This window comes from Sarcophilus harrisii, chromosome 4 (assembly GCF_902635505.1).
Source record: "Sarcophilus harrisii chromosome 4, mSarHar1.11, whole genome shotgun sequence".
Classification (NCBI taxonomy): domain Eukaryota; kingdom Metazoa; phylum Chordata; class Mammalia; order Dasyuromorphia; family Dasyuridae; genus Sarcophilus; species Sarcophilus harrisii.
Genome location: NC_045429.1, coordinates 464,066,738 through 464,087,187, shown reverse-complemented (window position 1 = coordinate 464,087,187; position 20,450 = coordinate 464,066,738). Strand labels below are relative to the sequence as shown.

At 55.9% G+C, this 20,450-nt stretch overlaps 1 protein-coding gene across 2 annotated transcripts in view; it reads left to right on the top strand.

Annotated features, from left to right (window-relative positions):
- Nucleotides 1–20,450, top strand: part of ADARB1 (adenosine deaminase RNA specific B1) — a 70,428-nt gene that overhangs the window by 18,374 nt on the left and 31,604 nt on the right. For both annotated transcript variants that reach the window (XM_031968335.1, XM_031968334.1), the window contains exons 2-3: nt 11,924–11,998; nt 17,832–18,763. In XM_031968335.1, coding sequence (XP_031824195.1) covers nt 11,971–11,998; nt 17,832–18,763 — 960 coding nt within the window. In that variant the 5' untranslated portion in view covers nt 11,924–11,970. The remainder of the gene's footprint in view (nt 1–11,923; nt 11,999–17,831; nt 18,764–20,450) is intronic.

Genomic DNA, 20,450 nt, shown 5'->3' with positions numbered 1-20,450 from the left:
CAGTGTTCTTACCCCTGAGTCACTCCCCTCTCCTCTCTCTTCAGGGAGGTGGCGAGCTGGCCCCATCAGGCCTCTAGAACTTAAGAGCTCTGGAATTGGGGGGGGGTTCTCTAGAATCACGGTGGGGCTCTAGAACTGGGGAACTTTGGAATCAGGGGACTTTTGAATTAGGGGACTCTAGAATCAGGAAACTTTTGAATTAGGAGGCTCTGAAATTGGAAGAATGGAATCAGGAGGCTCTGGTATCAAGGAGATTCTGGAATCAGGGGGGCTCTAGAATCAGGGGACTCTGAAATTGTGAAGACTGGAATGGGGAAATTTTGGAATCAGGGGACTTTGGAATCCCCTCCACCATCTCAGGTCATGTGGGACTTGGTGCCTCAGTGTCCCTTATGACTCTGGGTTCTGTGGTTCTGTTTTCTGTGGTTCTGGGTTCTGACCCGTGGTTCTGTGAGCGCTTGGAAGATAAGCAGGGTGTTGTGTACTTCAAATAACCCCATTAGTTCAGGGGAATGGAGACTGCCTGTGAGTGGTCATTAGCATGTTTACACAGTGGGTCCCTCAAAGTGACCATTTCTCATGGTTTGGGACTTGGTGCCTTCCTGAGGCAGATTTCCTGATGGAAACGTCCCTTTTCTGAAGAAGGAGCCCACTGGCCATCCGGCCTCCGCTCCCCGCTGGCCATCCGGCCTCCGCTCCCCGGTGGCCAGGTGCTGCTGGAGTGGGGGACGGCCCCTTGTGGGCTGGTGTAGACCACTGGCACTCTCTGTCACAGTCTTGGTGACTCCCCCAGAGCCTCCAAGCAGAGGACAGGAGCTGGCCCTCTCTCCATTGAGCCATGCTCCCCGCCATGTTTGCCTCCAGCCAGACCACATTAGGTATGGACGCTCACTGGCGGGTGAATTTACAGACTAAGCAGAGGAGGGAGGCGGGCGGGACACTTGAGGCTGGTGGGACACCAGAGGCCAGTAGGACTTAGGAGGCGGCTGGTGCCCAGGCTCCTGGTCAGTCCCTCTTTCCAGACCAGTCCTGCCCCGGCAGGCCCGGGCCTCCTTGGACCTGCAGGATTGCAGCCCTTCTCTGCTCAAGGCCCTTACCTCTAGAATTCTGGGATTACGCCCTGGGATTTCTTTTGTCCGCCCAGGGCCGGTCCGGCTCGGACGGGGGAAGCGTCCCAGAGCCGGCTGGCCACGTTGTCAGTAAATGGAACAAGAAGCCGAAGCCGCAGCAGCTTCTCCTTTAGGACCTGGCTTCTCGCCCCCATTGTTACCTGAGCGTCCTTGGCGACTCTTATCAATCTGCACTAATTAGCTTCCATTTGCATTGCCCAAGACAGCTAACCTTAGGTGGAAAGATGGCGGGAGGCTTCATGGGGCCACGAAGCGCCAGCCTCAGAGGCGGAGAGACACAGCCCAGATCCCAGAGTGAAAGCTGGCCGGCCCAGAAATGGCTGCCCTGGGCCCCAACCTCTCAGTGGAGGGCCACAGGGAGTTCCATCCACATGGAATCCTGGCTGGCTGGGACAGCAAAGGGAGGATCAGCAGTTAGCCCGTGTAGACCAGCCTGGGCTGGGGTCTCCACCGCCTCCCCTGAGCCTGCAGAGTGCACCCACCTTCCGGGTCATTGGAGGATCAGGGGAGTTTGCCAGGCCTGGGCAGGCCCCCCACCCCTCCCACTGGGGAGATGTTCCCGCCACACCCCCATCAGAAGAGCATCCTGGCACTGTCAGGTTCAGCTGCACCTGTGGAGAGGTCACCGACAATTGCCGGCTTTGGCCCCCCGGGAAGGGAGCCTGCGCCTGATCCCTTACTTCAGCAGCGGATCTGGTCAGATCCTGGAAGAGCTTGCTCTATGTGGGGACGGCCCTTGGTGGGGAGGGGTCTCTGGCCTTGGAGGCGGCTTCGGGACAGAGCTGGGGGCTCTTGGCCCCGGCCCAAATCGGTGAGACCCCCAAACTCTCAGAAGACTCGACCAGATGGAGGACCCGGTTCGGGCCCCCAGCCCTGATGTTTGAGACGTCCTGGATGTGGACGGTCTCTTTCCAGACCCCGTTAGTCACCTGGCCGACGGGGCCCAGAACACCCGCAGCCCCACGAGCTAGTCCTCAGGTGCCTTGATCTCCTCATCTTGCAGATGGGCCGGATTCCGGGCGTCCCTCCCGGCTTCCCCACTTGGACATCCGTGCCACGGATGCCAAGGGTCTGGGGAAGATTGAACAGACTTTCAACTGAAAAGTTATCCGCCCGGGGGACTCGCCTCTGACACAGTCATCTTCTGGGGGTAGGAAGGGGCAGAAGGGATGGCCGGGCTGGGGGCGGGATGGTGGGGCCAGCCCCGGGTGCCGGGGGAGCCTGGGCCTCTTAAGCTCAAGCCATCCACAGAGGTGGGCAGCACGGGTGGGGTATGGGGAGAGGGAGAAGGGCTTGGCAGTTGGGCAGAGGTGGGCAGTGGGAGCACATGTGGGCTGCTGAAAGGCTCCAGGAGCCAGCTCCTCTTCTGGGTGGGCATCCCTGATGGGCTTCCTTGGTGCCTGCACCAGAGAGACGGAGGGTACAGATGCCCTGTAGGAGAGTGGCATAGCTGAGGATGCCAGCCTGTGTGGCAAGGGTCCTGTTCCCCTGCCAGTGAAATCTGGAGCCCGCCTTCCCCCTGAGCCCCACGGGTTGTTTTCTGGTTAAACGGGGGGAGGTGCCCACAGTATGGGAAGGCCTTGCCACCCCCCCAGAGGGCAACCCCCTTGGCCAGGCCGGCTCCTCCAATCCCATTGATCCCAAGCTGACCCCTGCCATCCCTCCTCCCTCCCCCTCCCTTGGGAGAGCCTTTCCCCTCTATCCCTGGCCATTCCCTGAGGCCGTGCTGGGGGAGCCTGAGGCTCCCAGGGGCTTGTGCCTCCCCCCATCCTATAGTCTGCCTGGGAAGGTCACTCAGTTATCTCCTCACATCATTCAGGGCTCCTGGTCCAGTCCCGACAGACGGGGGAGGCAGCGTCTGGGGGGTGGGTTCTCAAAACAGCGGCTTTCGTTTTTTATAGCCAAAATAAGGAGCCTGGGGGGGAGATTGCGGAGCGCCCTGCTGGGGTGGGGGATGAGGGGAGATTGCAGAGCAGCCGGGGCCGTCTCCTGCGTCCAGCCCCCCATCCTCCGCTCCCGCCTCTCTCGGCTTCCACACTGGCCCTCTAACAGGGACGGTTTGCCCCAAGTGGGGACTGAGTGCGTGTGGAGCTGCGCTCATTCGCCGCCTCCGTTCTAAACCTGGGATCGCCGAGGTTGGAGGCCATGGGATCTCTTGATGGCTGAGTTAGAGGGAGACGGATCCTGGCCCCCGAGCGCCGGACTGGGAAAGCCGTGGGCCCGGCCGCTAGCGCCCCAGCCCCCCCCCCCCCCATGCCTTGGAAGTAGAGAGAAGCTGGCTCCCGGGCGCCCCGAAGGGGAGCGTGAATGGCAAAGGCAGCGCCGGCCGGGAGCCCCCGGCCCCTGTCCCTCCCGGACCCGCGCGGGCTCCGCTCTGCTGCCCCGGGGCTGCCAGGGTTCGCCCGGCCGCCCTCTCTGCACAGTAACTGGAACCCGCCAGTCTGAGTGGGCGGAGCAGGAGGGGCGGGGTAGGAGCCTGAGCTGGCCAGGTGGCTGTTACCGCCCCCCCCCACCCAGCTGGAGGTGTGGGGCCGGGACCTCCAGGGAGAGCCCTTGGCCAACTCTCACAGGTCCGGACGTTCGCGGAGGTGGCCGCGCTCCGCCCTTGCCCGACGGCCCCCGCCTTGACCCTGAGATTATACTTCGTCTTTTTGTAATCTATGTTAGTTCAGTTCTGTGGGTTTGCTGGTTGTCCCCCGTGGTTCCCTGAGGAGAAAACTGGGAGAAAAGTTGCATTTTGCGCTTAAGGTGGAAGACCCTTCCCAGCCTGGTGAAAGGCCATTCGCCCTGAGGGGCTGCGCCGTTTGCTCCATGGTTTGGGTGTTTCTTAGGGCCTCCCTCATCCCAGGAAGCTGTAAATGGGCCCTAAGGTGGAGGCCGGCGTTCCCTGGGAGCCAGCCCTGAGGTGGGGATGGGAAGGCTGGGAGAGCCCGGGGCTGGCCAGGTCCTCTGGCCGGGGCTCGGGGCTCCTGGGAGGGGGCGCCCCACCACTCCCCCAGGCCAGTGCCTGAATGCGGGGGAGGGGGAGTAAGCACCTGTTACCTTTTTCCGGGGCTCGCCCGGGCCCTCCTTGGGCCTTTTATTTCACTCCTTTGCCAGATTTATTTCAGAAAGAACTTGGCTGGCTGTAGGTGCCCATGTGACTGGGTGCCGTCCCCAGGGTACCAGCCCCAAAGCCCTCCTGGAGGCCGCGAGCTCGACTCCCCCAAACAGGGCAGGCGGGCTCGGGGTTTGTGGCTGGAGCAGAAGCGCGCTTCAGACGTGGTACCCAGGGCGGGAGAAGGTCCCTGCTGCTAAGGGAGACTCCTGCTCTGGGCAGGGGAGCTCTAGGGCTGGCCGGGCAGCAGGCAGTGAGTGACCGAGGGGCCTTCTGGGAAGGGGTAGCTGCTCACCAGCCGCCGGTTTTAGCAGAAATAAGACTCGTTTTCTGCTGTGATAAATGAGGAAGGCTCTCAGGGAAATTAGTAAGATGTGGGCGGGGCAGAAAGGCCGGGGCCATGTGGTTTGTGGGCAGGAAAGGGCAGGAAGCCTTGCCAGCGCTTTACTGACCACGGCCCCAGCCCTTCTGTTCCAATGACCCCGGCAGGGCCTCTGGGACCGGTGGGAGAAGCAGGGCCCGCGGGCACACCGTCACAAGTGCTGTATGCTCATCCTTCTGTCGCCAGGACCGGGACCTTGTGAGATGCCTTCGGACACACGTGAGCCAGAGCTGAACAAAGCAGGACAAGCCAGGAGTCAGGGCTCGGGGCCTTTCCTCAGCCTCCAAGGGTGGGCCAGCCCCTCCCCTGCCCTTGCCCCTTGGCCAGCCTTGCTGCCCAGGCTGCTGCAGCTAGGCTCAGTTTCTGCCAGGCTGCTGGTACCCAGGGCAGCCCGACTTTCTTTAAGGGCAGAGGGAGGCTTGTGCCCCGGAACTCAGGGGGACGTGCTCCGCCCTAGGTTAAGGGTCATGGCAGCCCACTTTTTGCCCATTTGTGGTCAATGAAATATGTCTTAGGGGTGCCCGAAGAGAGGGTTCATAACAGAACACTCCCTTTTGTGGCTCATAAATCCCATTTGCCCCAGAGAGGTCCAGGAGGACCAGGACCCAAAGGGGCTGTCACAGACATTTCCTAAGGGCTACAGAAAGTGAGACACAAGCTGACACTCCATGTCCTTGAATTATTGGAGCAGCTCCCTGAACAATGACCTACATAGAAACATCTCCTTTTCCCTTTCCCCTCCCCTTTCTCTTCCCCTCCTTTCCTCTCCTTTCCTTCCCTTCCCCCTTTCTCCTCTCCCTTGTCTTCTCCTTCCTTTTCCCTTCCCCTCCCCTCTCCTTTCCTTCCCCCTCTCCTCCTCTCTGATTTCCTTTCCCCTCCCCTCCTCTGTCCTTCCCCCTCCCCTCCTTTCCTTCCCTTCCCCCTTTCTCCTCTCCCTTGTCTTCTCCTTCCTTTTCCCTTCCCCTCCCCTCTCCTTTCCTTTCCCCTCTCCTCCCTTTTCCTTTCCTTGCCCCTTCCCCTCCTCTCCCCTCCCCCTCCCTCTATATTTCAGTCTCCCATGTGCCAGACCTCCCGTCCCAATCACTTTGGATAACTGTCCCGAGAGCCAGGCTCAGCTGAAGAGGAGCTTGCTCTGATGGGGATTTCTTTCCTTGTTAACGGGCATAGAAATGGTCTCTTAAAGATGGAGGCTTTTGTTCCTTCTTCCTATGGATGAAGAGCCTTGGGCTTTTGGTCCGGTCCTAGGCTGTTGCTGTATTTCCGTCACTCTCTCACGTCTGCGCTCCTGGTGACAGCAAACGCGCCAGCAGTGGTACAGGGCGGCTTGTGACCCCCGAGCTTCCTTCTGTGGCAGTCAGCCCTCGGGCAGCCAGGGCGGCCCTCCAGTGTGGGGACCGGGTAGTCATTATTCTTCCCCTGCTGTTTGGGGGATTCTGGTGGGTCTGGGAATGGAGCTGGCCCTACTCTGCTGGCCCTTCCCCCTTTCCCTGCAATCTTTCCCAACCAGGGTCTTTTCCATTGAGTCTCACCTTCTCCTTACATAACCAGGGTACTTCTGCTTCCTCTCCAGTGGACGGCCTGACTTCATGGCTTCTAAGTATTGAGTGACCGCATCTCCCTGCTGTCTGAGGGTCTCTCCGAAGTTTTCTTCTGTACCACAGTTCACTCCGCCAGGGCGCTCAGCGCTCCTTTTAGTCCATCCCACCGTCATACATTGACTGTATGACTAAGGCGGACATTTTTTGCATGATCGCACATGTATACCCTTTATCAAATTGTTTGCCATCTCAGGGAGGGAGGTGGGAAGGGGAAGGAGCAGGAGACAGAATTTGGAACTCAAAATTTAAAGCAATGATAGAAATTGTTTTCACATGCAATTAAAAAAAATCTATTTTTTTAGTAATAAAAATTTCAAAATGGCCTAAACACTGTCACTTAGATGCTTTGGTCAGCAGCCAAGAAATCCTGAAAATGAATGAAGAAATCGTGGAGATTGGATTTTTTTGAGTCAGATATAAGTAAGATAAGTTGGACTCCATGGCCAAAAAAATAATATTAATACAGAAACTTAAGTCAAGTCATCAACAAGTACTGATTAAATACCCACCATGTGCTAAGAGCTGGACAACAAAGAAGGCAAAAAACAGACCCTGCTCTTAGTGGTATTTTATTTTCCATTGTAGAGACAGTCTTAAGCATTTCTTTTTGAACGATTTTCAGTTCCAATTCTTTTTTCCCCTTTCCTCCCTTTCCTCCCCCTTTAAAGGCAGCAAGGAATCTGATATAGGTTATACATGGACAATCATTTGAAGTATGAACAAGCCCTTCTCTCAAGGAGATCACAATCTAGTGGGGAATTTAGGCTCAAAAAGGGACGTACAAACAAGCCTGAAGCAGGAAAAATTGGAGTTCACCAAAGGTAGCTTGCTGGCGATCCATCGACTCTATTTCACGATTCTCTTTTCAGGAAAGAGAGCATCGTCCAGACACATTTCCTTTGCCTTCACTTGTTGCGAGGGCATAATACATTAGAGGAAGCCAGCTTTTCTTTTCCTCTCTTTGGGCTGCTGTTTCTCCATCAGGCGCCAGAATGAAGTCCTTGCTCCTGCTTTCCAAGGATTTCCCAGTGGTTAGCACAGTGCAATGAACTAGGCTAATTATGCTGAATTTTTGCCGTTGATTCATTCAGATTTGTGAGTCATAATTCACAAGTTCTGCCGTGTCTTTATTTTTTCTTATTCCAGGGACCGATAGGTAGCTACTATCTGCTTTTAGGATTTTGGAAGCTTCTTTGACGTGGTTCTATCCACCCGGCCTTTGGAACTCGTCTTCTTCAAATGTTGCAGTGTCTCACTGCTTCCTATTTCCTTGTCTCTCTGTGGCCATCTCTAACTCGATGCATTGCCCTCAGGGTTCCGATAGTCGCGACTCAGTGATGGTATGGGCATACTCAGAGGCCTATGAGACTGGAGCTGGGGGGGCTCATGGCGGCTGGTGGCGGGAGCCTGTGCCTTGTTTTGTGGGGGCTTTGGTGGTACATTTTAGGGTTAGTGACAAACTGAGAAAAATCAAGAGTTCAGATAGGCAACGGAGAGGACCAAAGCCCAACTCGGAGCAGTTCCTTTGAGAACTAGCTTCAAAGGAGAGTCTGGAAGTCAGTATGTGCTGGACCTTAAAACACGGACCGGCCTGGCTGCGATGGGCTGACCTCAGACCCCCGCTAGAGCCAGGATGATGGCCGGCTTCAGGCTGGCCGAGAACAGAATACAGTGGAGGTATCCGGGGCTTCGGAAAACAGGCAGGGAGCCTCAAGTTCAGAGAGAGCACCTTGCCCAGGTGGGACCAGGTGTCGTCCGGGCGGGGGGGGATTTTAGAGCATCTTTAGAGCCATGATGGCTGCCATATGTTTCTGGTGATGTCATCCGGAAAGAACGTCTGCTCTGTTGCTAAATGGGCCGGCCGTGGATGTTGTGCAGAGAGCTCGGTGCCCTTGGAGCACAGGGCTGGCAGCAAGGAGGGCTTCAAGGACTGGGGGCAGCTGAAAGCTGGCCAGGATCCCCAGGTCCCCGTTCTCATCCATCCTCTGAATCTGTGCTGCTCTTGGCTATCAGTGGCTTAGGAGGAGAGTCAGAAGTCGGGGCAAAGCCATCCTTGGAGCTGCTGTTGATAAAAGGGAGTCCGGGAGGAACAAATGGTCCCCTGGTCACCTGCGGGGAGGCCGGGAGCCACGTGGGGATGAATTCCCAGCAGGGGAGGAATCGGTTCAGAGTCGAGCCGGTATTTTGGAAGGTGCTTTTTATTGTTCCCAGGTTCCTTTCTGAGGCGACCTTTGTGTGCCAGGGGAGTTTGGAGCAGAAGATAATCCCCAGCCCCAACAGTCAGAGACCTGGCAGAGATCTCTGCCTCTGGGGCTTTTGGTACAAAAGGAGGGTTGATCTCACATCAGTGCTTCAGGAACAGACAGCTCCTTCACGTCTGTGAATCACATCATGTGTGTAACAGCCCTTATGGGGCAGACTGACTTCTGCCAGGGAGGGGAGGGGAGCTTCCCGCGGGAGGATTTGGTACCTCTCCACTCCAGCTCTGCCCGGGCTGTCGGCTGCTCCACTGAACATGGCACCCGGGTCAGACCGAGAGCCAGCATTGTTGGAAATGGAAAACGGCGTTCCTGGTGTGAGGAGGAATGAAGGGGCCCCCCTCCCGCCTGGCTGTGTTGGTTTGTGACAGTCACTCCATCCTTCTGGGTAGAGGGAAGGGCTCGGGATGGCTCTGTTTTGCCCTCACGGCTCTGGTGGTTGGCGCAGCTCCTGGCCTCCACAGCCCAGCTGGCACTTGCCGTGGGTGAGGGAGGTGGTCCGGCTCCTGGGCCCCCCACCTCACAGTCGCACCCTCAGCCTCAGACCCGTCCCTCGCCTCCTGGTGCCCAGAGCCCCCTCTGACTTCTTTAGGCACAGTTCTTCCTTTCCCAGGGTACCAGATCGCCCTCTCTGAAGATCACCCTGCTCGGGGCTCTTTGCAGGCTTCTGCCTTTCAGACCCAGTTAAAGGGTCCGAGCCACCAGTTAGGGCTGTGTGCTCACCGGCTCTTTCTCCTTGGCATGGCTTGTCAGTTATCTGCGGGGGAAATGGTGAGGACCCAGGCTGGTCCTTTTCCCTTGTGAGCCTCCCAGCAGGCCCTGCTCAGGCAGCGGGCGGACCCCTTTGCTTGTTCTTTATGTTGGGATCCCGGCAAACATGAGCCATTCACTGGAGTGATGACCCAAGGGGAGACGAGGCCCACGGGGCCTCTTCTCTGGTAGGAAAGGCAGCCCTGGGCTGCTGCTGCTTGTCAGTCTTGGGGAGCAGCCATGTCCCCCCGATTTCTGAGAAGTAGAGACCGAGGGGACACGGGGCTCCCAGCAGAGCAAGCTCTCCAGGGAGCACTTTCAGCCTGTGCCCCTCACGGCCCCAGCCAGAACGAAGTAAAACTTCTCCTTGCCAGGTAAGGGATGAGCGCCCCAGGTGGGACGCTCTTTGACTTTTGGTCTATTTCCCGCTCCACACGCTCCTGTTAGCATTGCCTTGGTCTCCTTATGAGTGGGGGCATTTGGCCTAGACGACAAGGCTAGCCTCTGAAGGGGGAAATATTTGGGAAGAGCACTAGCTGAAGAGCTGGGGGGTGTGGCAGCCCTTCCCCCAGACCTGCCCTTGGGTGGCGGTCCCCAGACCTCACAGCTTGCAGGGGGGAGGGGTCCGGGCAAGGGAAGGAACGTCATCTCCACTACCAGAAGGCAGGGTCCCTCTTCCTGCCTTTATATTTGTGGACATGGTGCACTTGATGGCTGCTCTCATCTCCCGGCCCTGTGCCAGCTCTGCCCTCTGGGGCACGCCGCCGACTGTACCATGCAGTGCTACTGGTGGGGCAGCTTTTGCGGTGCGCCGAGGCTCCACCAGGGCCAGGATTGCCTTCGCCGTGGACGCTGGGAGGGAGAGAGCTGCCCGAGATCTGCTGCTTCCAGGCTTTCAGAGAGCTGGGGCCTCCCAGACCCCCGTCCCCTTGACACTGGACAGGAGGCACCCGGGGAAGAGGTACCACGGGGCAGCTGCTGGCACTCCCCACTGGTTCAGATCCATTCAGCCGTTTCCTGTGGTGGGAAGTCTGGTTGTCTATATAGGCTCATGTCAGTTATTACATTTCTGTTGGTGCCTTTAAGCCTGATTGCCCGCAGCCTGCTAGTGTCCTGCCCCAGCATCTGTTTCTGGATATCAGGGATCAGCCCTTGACCTTCAGCTTGTCAGGGCCTGAAAGCCAGGAGGTCTCAGCCTCGGGCCCTTTCTCCGCCCAGCCTGGGGAGGGGGGCCCGGCCTGGGCTGGATCTGCTTGTTGGAGGAGGCGGGCACTGGTCTCAGGGGCTAGGAAATAGGTTGTTCCTTCTAAGAGTTATCCCCTGTCCCCAAAGGGCTTGGGTGGAGGCAGGGGAGAGATGCTGCCAGTCGTGGCCTAATTGAGAATCCTCTCCAGGGCAGGGGGAGGGGAGGAGAGCCCTTGTCAGGGCCAGGCTCACCTGCAGCTGACCGTGGGGTCCCGGACTTCTGGGAGCCCCAGGCCTGGTAGCTGAGCATCTCTGTGGTGCTGCCAGGAATCCTGGCTCCCTTCCCACCCTGCCTGCCAGCTCTGGGGCTGGCTCTGGGCTTGGGATGGAGTGAGATCGCCAGGAGAGATTCCTCCCCAGAAGCGTGAGGGTCGAGGCAAAAACCTCACGTGGGAGACTTAAAGATGTCTAAAAGTGGAGATGTTTTGAGATCTCCCTTCATTTTTTCACGCTGCGGGGACTGATGAGGAGGAGTCTGGTTTAGTTTTGGTCAAAATCTACTTTGGCAAGACTTGATTTTGTTCTTCTAGGCTTTGGAAGAAAATGACTTATTTCAGCAGAACGGCTTCCACACCAGTTCTTCTGCGTTCCGTGTGGCTGACTCTCATTCTTACTGCATTACTCCAGCACATGGAATTTTAAGGATTTGGGGAATATCAATCTGTCAATAAGTTACCAATATAAGGGGCCTACTGCGTACCTGATACTGAGCCTAGGGCAGAGGCTGTGGGTGCAAAGAGTGAAACCATCCCTGCTCATAAGGCTTTGACGTCCAATGAGACGACTGTGGGAATAAGCATATTCATAACAAATATAAAGGGAACTGATTCAGATCCAAAGGAGTGAGATCCGAGGCATCTGAGGCTGGGGGGGGGGTCCGGGAAAAGCTTCCTAGAGAGGGTGGTGCTGGAGCCTTCCCCCACCGCACAGAGAAGAAAAGGGCTCTAGGGAGCAGAGGTGACAAGAGGTCACTGTGGGCAGCTCAGACGGTCAGGAGGCAATCTATGGATGACCATAGAGGATCATGGGAAGGACTGGCAAACTGGATCTCGGGGCCCTCCTCAACATCATGTTTTTAAATGCAGAAAACAAAATGAGCATTAGAAAGAGAAACAAAGGGCAGTGAAGATTTAAGCATAGTTTATTCAGTCCGTGCTCTCGATTGCTTCATGGATCAGGTCAAGAATCCTGAGTACATGTGTCAAGGGCCCCAGGGAGGAATAGGGTAAAGAGAACAGCAGGGAGAGAGACAGCGGTGGCGGGGCCAGCGGCCCAGCAGGCAGACCAGGTCTGAGTCAGGGCATTTCATCACGGATGAGATTTCTCGTTTGGTAGCTTTCAACCCCTACAGTGACTTTACAAATTGCTTTTCTCTCAGGTTGAAACTAATGCCTCAATTGCTTTCTTGTAAAAGGTAACTCATATACCAGATAACTAAGCTCGATTTTCTTGCTGTCTTTCAGACAGAAGCAATCTCCGCCAGTCAAGAAACCAGCCAAAGTGTTTCACCATGGATATAGATGATGAAGAAAATATGAGTAAGATTTAGGTCTCTATACTGTAAAACTCGTTAATTTTCTTAGAGGAGCTTTTTGTCTTTATAAGCTTAAATACAAGACCAGTTTAAGGGAAATGAGTTGGAAATGGTGCAGCCAGTCTTCTTCTAACCATGAATGGCATGTTCTTATGGTTTTAATGTCTTCTTGCTAATGAAAGGATCCTACCTATTGCCCCCAAAGCCTTCGGATCCAAGTTTGAGCACAGCAGAATCATTGGCTCCCACTGTATACCGACCAAGACAGAATCCCACATACATGTGGCCCCTCCCCCAGCTGTGTTGTCCCAGCAGCTGCTACCTTGGGGTTGTGAGCAGTGGTAGGTGCCTGGCCTGGGGGACAGCCCTTCTGTGTGGGGAGCGAGGTCCCGACAAAAAAGTCTCTGAAGCATCGCTTGCATTTAGGGTCCTCTTCTTAGTCTTAGCGAAGGGGAAGGCACCCATCTTTTCCTCCGGGAATTAGATAGACAATCCGTGATCTATCTCAAAGCTTCAGTACTGCCTCCCTAATGAGGGATAGAATAGAGGGTTAATCCGACACATCCAAAGAGACTGGACTCCCCCAAAGCTCTTGGAAGCTGGAACGGGCTCTGAAGGCCAACCCCAGCTCCTATCAGCATCTCTAGGGCTAGGTTGGTCTGGAAGTGACCTTTAGCTGGACAACTCAGGCTTCATGGCCACCATCTCTTCACATAAACATGCCCCCCCCCCACACACGCATACAGAGCCATCAGCAGAAGAGTCCAGGGTGTGTGTGTGTGTTTGTGTGTATATATGCAAGTAAATGTGTGTGTTTGCATGAGTGTCTGAATTGTGTATGTATATGTGTGTGAGTGGATTGTGAGTGAATGTGTATAAGTATGTGAATTGAGGGCATGTATTATGTGAGTTTATATGTGTGAGTGGGTGTAGGAGTAAATGTGTGTGTGCTTGTGTATGTACGTGTGTTGGAGTGTACGTGTGTATATCTGACTGCACGTTTCTCTGTGTGCATGTGTATGAGTATGTGTGTGGATGCATGACTATGTGTGAGGTCATGTGTGTATACGTATATGTAAATGTATGAGTTTGTGTGTGGGAACATGTATGTGTGTGAGTGGCTTGTGAGTGTATGCATATTCTTGTGCGAGTTTGTGCGCACATACATTTTGTATGTGTGAACATGTGTGTACACATGTGTTTCTGTATATGAGCATGTGTTTTGTGTGTGTGTTGCATGTTTAGATGTGTGTGAAGGAGGTGCAGCTGAGTCACAGAGATGAGACCTATTTTACCAGCATCCAGAGAATTGCAGATGTACTCCTGTTTCCTCCCAGGACCAACTACATACATATTTAATAAAATGAACTGAGAAAAGATTGTTTTTCTGTCTGTTGAATAAAAGGTAAACCACCACCCCCATCCACCCTGCAGGTGCGGTGAATCCCAGCTGGAGGTCCTCAAGCAGACTTGGAGGAGGCAACCGCGCCTCCTCTGAACTGCTGCAATCCCTGTATTTCTTTGCCAGGGCAAAGGCGTCCGCTCCCGGCCTTGGGTCCATTGGCACACTGGAGGCCAGGAGCTCAGCAGCTCCTGGGTGGGTGCCTCAGAGCAGACAATCCTTGGTTTTGCCTCATTGGGACTAGCATCACTCCAGGTCCGGGGGGAGCTTCTGGCTCCTGCTGCAGCTTAGCTTAGGTCTTGTTGTCAGGCTGAGCTTTCCCTGGAGTCCTTTCTGGTTTCAGGGGGGTCTCAGTGGCCCTGTCTTTAACATGTCGTGCAATCAAGGACAAGAGAGGATCCAAACCTGGAGAAGCCAGAAGTCAGCTCAGCTCAGGCCAAGCTCACACACCCTTAATGAGCCCGCAGGTCGACCTCGATGGTTACCTGGGAAAGAGCAGGAGAATCAAGTCACTGAGCCTGACTTGGGGGCAGGGGGTCATTTGTTTTTAGCAAAGGCCTGAAATCAGGGAGATGTCTACCTGTTGCACTGGAGAATTTAGGAACCCAAAGATTCAGTGAGAGAATTTCCTAAAAACGAGGTCTCTTCCCTGGAAGACTCTGCCTCTAGATTCGGACCCAGGCAGGGTGGCTTCTGACCATGGACACGGAGCAGGAGTGACCACAGCCAGACCTTCCAGGAGGCTCCTTCCAGCAAGTCACTGAGGAGACCCTGGAAGAAGTGTGAGAAGGCCGAGGTCATGTCAGAGGCTTAGTTCAGACTCAGTGAGAACCGGCCCGGCCCCCGTGCTTGCCACCCCAAGGAAGGCCCCACTGGCTCTAGCTCACAGTTGGCCCACGTCACACTGGATCACATACCCCAGACAGAACCGCTTTGTGGGTGCTGGGTCCCACTGAGACTGGATTCTTCATTATTGCTGTTTCCAGGAAAGCTGCTGGTCTTGATGTGATTTACAGAAAAACAATCTGTGCAAAATATTCCTCCCAGCTCTTTCCAAAAATCTCTCACCATTTATTGGACACCTTTGGCATGCAAGGCCTATGGCACGGGAGGCTGCCTGCAGGTGAAAGGTTAAATAAGGTATTCTCCCGCTGGCCAGAGATTGGGCCCGAGGACGTGATGATTTTTCTGTCTAATGAGGCAATTTTGGGCTCCACGATACTCCTACCTGGAGGTCCTCAAGGAGATTCCCTGTTGACTGATGGGGGCAGAACCAGCGTAGATCCGAGGAAGAGGAGTCTTCTTTCAGGAGGCAGTGTGGCTGAGGGGAGAGGGAATCCTTCTTTGCTCATCCCATCCCCTTTTGGGAGCTGGACATAGTGTCCCTGGGTCTGGCCCCTCTGTGACAAAGGGGACGGCTCTGGGAGCCGCCGTCTGGGATCGCCTGGAAGGAGGTCCAACCGAGTCATCTCATTATGTATCCTCCTTTCTGGGATTATAAGTGGGGTGCTGTTGGTGATTTTTAAAAAGCACCTATGTGTCAGGCATTTTGCTAGGTGCTTTAAAATTATTATCTAATTCGGTGATGCAGACGCTATTATGATCTCTATTTACAGTTGGGGAAACTGAGTTAAGCAGGAGCTAAGTGATTTGCCCAGGATCACACAGCCAGTTAAATATCTGAGGGTGGATTTGTACTCAGGCTTTTCGGCCTCCAGGCTGGGTGCTCTGGGCTCTGTGGTACCCCCCCTTCCCTGCTGTTCAGGGGTTCCACATTGTTGTTGTATCAAGCATCTTTCAGGGGTCCTCTTTAGTTCAGAAATGTTCTCTTTCCTGCTTGATGACGTTCCTCTGGGTGTAGGATCGGTGTCTGTTTGGGATTCCCCAGAAGTGGGCGGCCCCCCAACAAGGACCACTCTGCCATTAAGACTGCTCCCTTTTTGTGACAATCCAGCCCGAGGCCCCCCATTTATTCTCACTTTCAGCTCTCTTGTGCCCGCCCTTCCAGGAGTCCTTCGGACTGCCGAAGGCCCTCACTAGTGTGGCCCTGGCCAGGACCTTACCCACACAGCTGGCCCCCTGGGGTCCGTGCCTCAGCCCGGTCCCTCTAAGCTTTGGTGTGGGCATGGCGATGCATGGAGGAGGCTGACTGGCTCCCATGGCAGAGGGAGCTCTGAGGAGTCGCCCATCCCTCCTCTCCCTCAGCTGTCCTGGAAGGGCTTCACCTAAGCCCAGATTTGGAGGGCCCAGAATCCCCCCAAACTCTGTGGAAAGGCTTCAGACAGAGGAGCTGGGTCCTCTTCTGCCTGCTTTTCTTGTCCAGAGACATGGAGGAGGCGGTCAACTGTCCATTATGAAAATGAAAATGGCTCCTTAATGGGAATTTCCCACGAGAGAATTCTGTGGGGTGATGAGCTTTGCTTCCCCCTCCCCTGCTTGGGACCGTGCTTGGAGGAGGCAGGCCCGGGCCCCTTGCCCTCTGAAGAGCTTTCCCCTCAGACTGCCTCGACCCCCCAGGAAGTTTACACTTGTCTTTGTCAATAGTCAGGAAGGTGAGCAGATCACAGTAACTGCCTTGGCTTGCCCACGTGGCTCCTTGGGGCCAGTCCGTTAAACGGCAAAATCATATGAATTGTTGAAATGTTCATTTCTTCTCACTATAATGTCATGGAAATGGTTACCCTGCTCACACCCTCCCAGCCCAGCCCTAATTCCACCCTGCTGGAAAAGACCCCTGATTTGAGAGCCGTCCTCTCCCACCCCTGACTCAGGCTTGTGGGGTGCTAGCAAGGTGGTAATCTGACTGAAAAGCCTTGGCTCTCACCCAGACAGCTGTGATCCCCCCGGGGAGGCAGAAAGGCCCCTTCTAGCATGGGCTCCAGAGCCACCCCTGCCACACTGTGCCCTTGAGATTTGTGCATGCCGTGCTCTTTGTCCTGTGTCTGTCTCTAAATTGCCATTCTGGCTCTGTTTCTCTCCTTTGTTTTTTGAGCACCAAAAGGAGTAACCTATCGAGCTTTTGCTGGAGGATGTTATAAATGAAAATTTAATAATAATTCCATCAGCTTTGTCAACTGGGAGAAGTGGTGTGTGTGCGCCCCGCGGATGGTGGGGGAAGGCCCTCTTCAGTCAGTTGTAGCGGCTGCTTGGGATCTTGCACTGGCCAGTAGCCTTCCCCTTGGCTTAGTTTATCAGGGAGCTTTTAAAAAACCATCAGGATGAATGGCTCTGCCCCTGGAAATCAGAGCTCTCGAAAGGGGACGATTGGGAGCTTTGGCCTAGGCCCTAGAGTTGGCTTTTGGATCGGCTGACATAAACGCTCCCCTGTTTGGGATGGTTGGCCTAGCACGGTGAACACCAGCCCTCGTTCGGAAGGAGAAATCTTGCACAGAGAGAGTTACTGCATTTTGATATGTCTAAAATGGCAGCTTATTTTGACCACCTAAAACTTTTATTGTGGATTTGTAGAATATATTGAGAGATTTTTTTTTTAAGATTGGGGGCCTTCACTTTTTAAATACATACCTATTTTAAATCTTTCTAAGCACTTTCCCATATGCTTCATGGTAACTCCCGACTCAAATTTAACCAGAACAGGAAAAACGAATCATTTCCCCATCTTTTTAAATAAGCTATAAATAAACTTAGGGGAATTTGTGGGTTTTTTTCCCCTTTTTGAAATCAAGATAATCCTCCCTGTGTCAAGAGTTAGTGATTTGTTGGGGGGCTGAATACCAGCTCTCTAGCATGAGCCCTGTTCAGGGTCCCCCACAGTATTTCTCTGGGAATGTATTCAAAGCTGAGAAGAGAGGCAGAGCGCCACATTTCTCAGGCGATCACTCTGGGGGCTTTGCCCGCGCTGTCTGCCGGGGGGACTCTCGTCCCAACTTACTCTACTTGTGCTGTTGGCAGATGGAGGGCTCCTTGAGGAAGCGTCCTGGGGAGCCAGAGCTCGCTCCTTGGGGAGCATGTCCCCCTCTTCCCTTGCTCAGACCTTCCTGAAATAAGGGGCGTGAGACAGATTAAAGGAGCCCTATACTTACACTTATAAGGCCAATTAGCCTCTGGGGGGCGCTTTTAAAGAGCACTGTGTCTCCTCAGAGGGCGGTTCAGATCACCTTCCCACACCAGGCTCTGGTCGCATAAAGTGGAAGAAAATGTAGGCGAAAGCAGCTGCCCCTTTGCTAGGGAGCCGCCCTTGCATTCAAGGTCTTAGTGGAAAGCCGGCCCCCACCCCCGGGGTGGTTCCCCCAAGTCTTGCCCCTTATCCCCGGCCGGCCCCGGGCAGAGGCGGGCGGGGGGGCACCCAGACCAGGAGACTTGGGGAGCACACATCACTTACCCAGTTACAAAGAGAGATGAAGGAATCTGTAAATTTTGCATTTACAAGGTCCTACAACGAAGGCGTTGTAAGTTACTCTTTTGGGCACCGCAGGTTCCAGCAGCGCCGAGGTCAAGGAAAACCGCAACCTGGACAACGTCTCGCCCAAAGACGGCGGGGCCCCGAGCGCAGGGGAGGCCGGGCAGCTCGCCAACGGAGGCGGCGGCGGCGCCGGCAGGAAGAGGCCCCTGGAGGACGGGACCAATGGCCACCCCAAGTTCCGCCTCAAGAGGAGGAAGAAGATCCCGGGGCCCATCTTGCCCAAGAACGCCCTGATGCAGCTCAACGAGATCAAGCCCGGCCTGCAGTACAAGCTGCTCTCGCAGACGGGGCCGGTGCACGCCCCGGTCTTCGTCATGGCCGTGGAGGTGAACGGGCAGGCCTTCGAGGGCTCGGGGCCCACCAAGAAGAAGGCCAAGCTGCACGCGGCCGAGAAGGCCCTGCGCTCCTTCGTGCAGTTCCCCAACGCGTCGGAGGCGCACCTGGCCATGGGCAGGACCCTCTCCGTCAACACCGACTTCACCTCGGACCAAGCCGACTTCCCCGACACGCTTTTCAACGGCTTTGAGACGCCCATTCAGGCGGAAGCGCCTTTCTACTTGGGCTCCAACGGTGACGGCGGCTTTAGCCCCGCGACCGACTACACCGTGCCCGCGCCCCCCGTGCCCAGCGTGCTGATCCAGGCGCCCCTCCCCATCCCCATCCCCTACCCGTCCAGCGGCAAGAACCCGGTGATGATCCTCAACGAGCTGCGGCCCGGCCTCAAGTACGAGTTTCTGTCCGAGAGCGGCGAGAGCCACGCCAAGAACTTCGTCATGTCGGTGGCCGTGGACGGCCACAGCTTCGAGGGCTCGGGGCGGAACAAGAAGCTGGCCAAAGCGCGCGCCGCCCAGTCCGCCCTGGCCTGCCTCTTCCACATGCAGCTGGACCAGACGCCCTCGCGGCAGCCCATCCCCAAGGAGGGCCTCCAGCTGCATCTGCCGCAGGTGAGCACGGGGGTGGGGCGGGGCGGGGCGGGATTCAGGGGCTCTCCCCTCTATAGGGCAGGTAGCAGCGGGCTTCACAGGGAAAGCTTGCGACTTACTCGGGTAGAAAAGTAGGGCGCGCCGCGCCACGGGGGCGGGGTGAGGGGTGGCCACGGGGCCCGCCCTGATGCCTCGGCCAGCTTCTGGGCTCTCCCGGGTGAATGGTCCAGCAAGCGCTGGGAGTGCCACGCGCGCATTTGGGTCCTCTCCTGTGGGGGGATCCTGTGGGGAGGGCTTCTCGGGCCATGGCCGTGGCGCTGGGCGCTCCGACTGCGTTCTCTGTTTTTGGGACGGCGGGAAATGTCCCCGGGCGCCTCCCCTAAAGGAGTCCCTCAAAGGGCTTCCCTCCCGTCCCCGCTCCTCCCCCATGGGCTCTGTCCCCTTTTCACTTTTCAGCTGCAGGTGAACCAGGTAAAGGATGATATGGGCTTGAGAAGTTCCTCAGTTCGTCGCTCCCTTTTTCTTACTGTTCTTACTAATGAGGAGAAAGCAGGGCCATGGAGGGAGGGGCCCCCTAAGCAGGGATCTGAGGGGCAGGCAGGCGGGGCGGACCCCCTGCTATTCCCATCCCCCGGAGATGAGAGTGACTTTGCTGCCCTCCCATGCAGGGAAGGGCCTTGGAGATCTGGGCCGATCCTCCCCCCCAGTATGAGACCAAGCCCTCCCAGGCTGTTTGAAGCAGCACTGGACCTTGAACTTGGCCCCCTGGAAAGGAGGGGGGATGCTGGGAGTGGGGCCAACCCCATCTCTCCAACCCTGGTCACCTTCACTCTCAGGGTCCTTTCTTCTCCCCACCATCCTAGCGCCACTCTGATGGAAACGTGATCTTTCAGGAGAGAGCCGGCTGCCTCAGCGTCCCCTTCTTGCTCTTTTCCTCCTTTCTTTTGGCTTCTTGTCAGAATTTTGATTTCCAGGTCAGGCGCCTGCTCTGTAAAGCTTGGGGCTGGCCAGGGGGCAGGTTCTGCTGGTGGAGGTGGGGGGGTAGGTTCTGCTGGGGACGGGCAGGTTCTGCTGGCCGAGGGGCTCTTTCAGACCTAGTGGAGAACCTGGTTATAAGAGGCCGACACAGACACACAGGGGAAACCACAGGGGCATTTGCTCCTTTTCGTCCCCTCCGTCTCTCCCCAACCCTTTTGGGGTTTCCTTGGCAAAGGCAGAAGTGAGAGACTGAGGCAGAGCTAAGTGACTTGCCTACGGTCCTGTGGTCGGTGTCAGGCTGGATTTCAGCTCCTAGAGATGAGCCAAGCCCAGAGCTTCACCCCCAACACCGCACCTGGAGGATAAATGGGAAAAGACTAGGGCTGAGGAGGTGGGGAAGGCTTCCTGGAGGAGAGGGGATTTTAGGTGGGACTTGAAGGCAGCCGGGGAGGTCAGTAGGGGAGTATTCCAGGGCCTGGGGGTCTCTGCCACTGAAGATGGCTGATGTGGAGGTAGCAGTCACCCCAAAGAGCATCATTCCTTCTCAGGGCACCCTGCTCACTTAAAGGGGGATCCCAAGTCTCTGAGGGAGCGTGGACCTTTGTCCAGAAGAAGGGGCCTAAGTGTCAGGAGCTTAAAGCTGCCCCCAGATGTCCTTTGGACCTTAAGAGTAAGGAGGCCATTCTTGGGGCTGCCCCTGCCATCCAAGGCTGTGTCAGGAGGCCAGGAG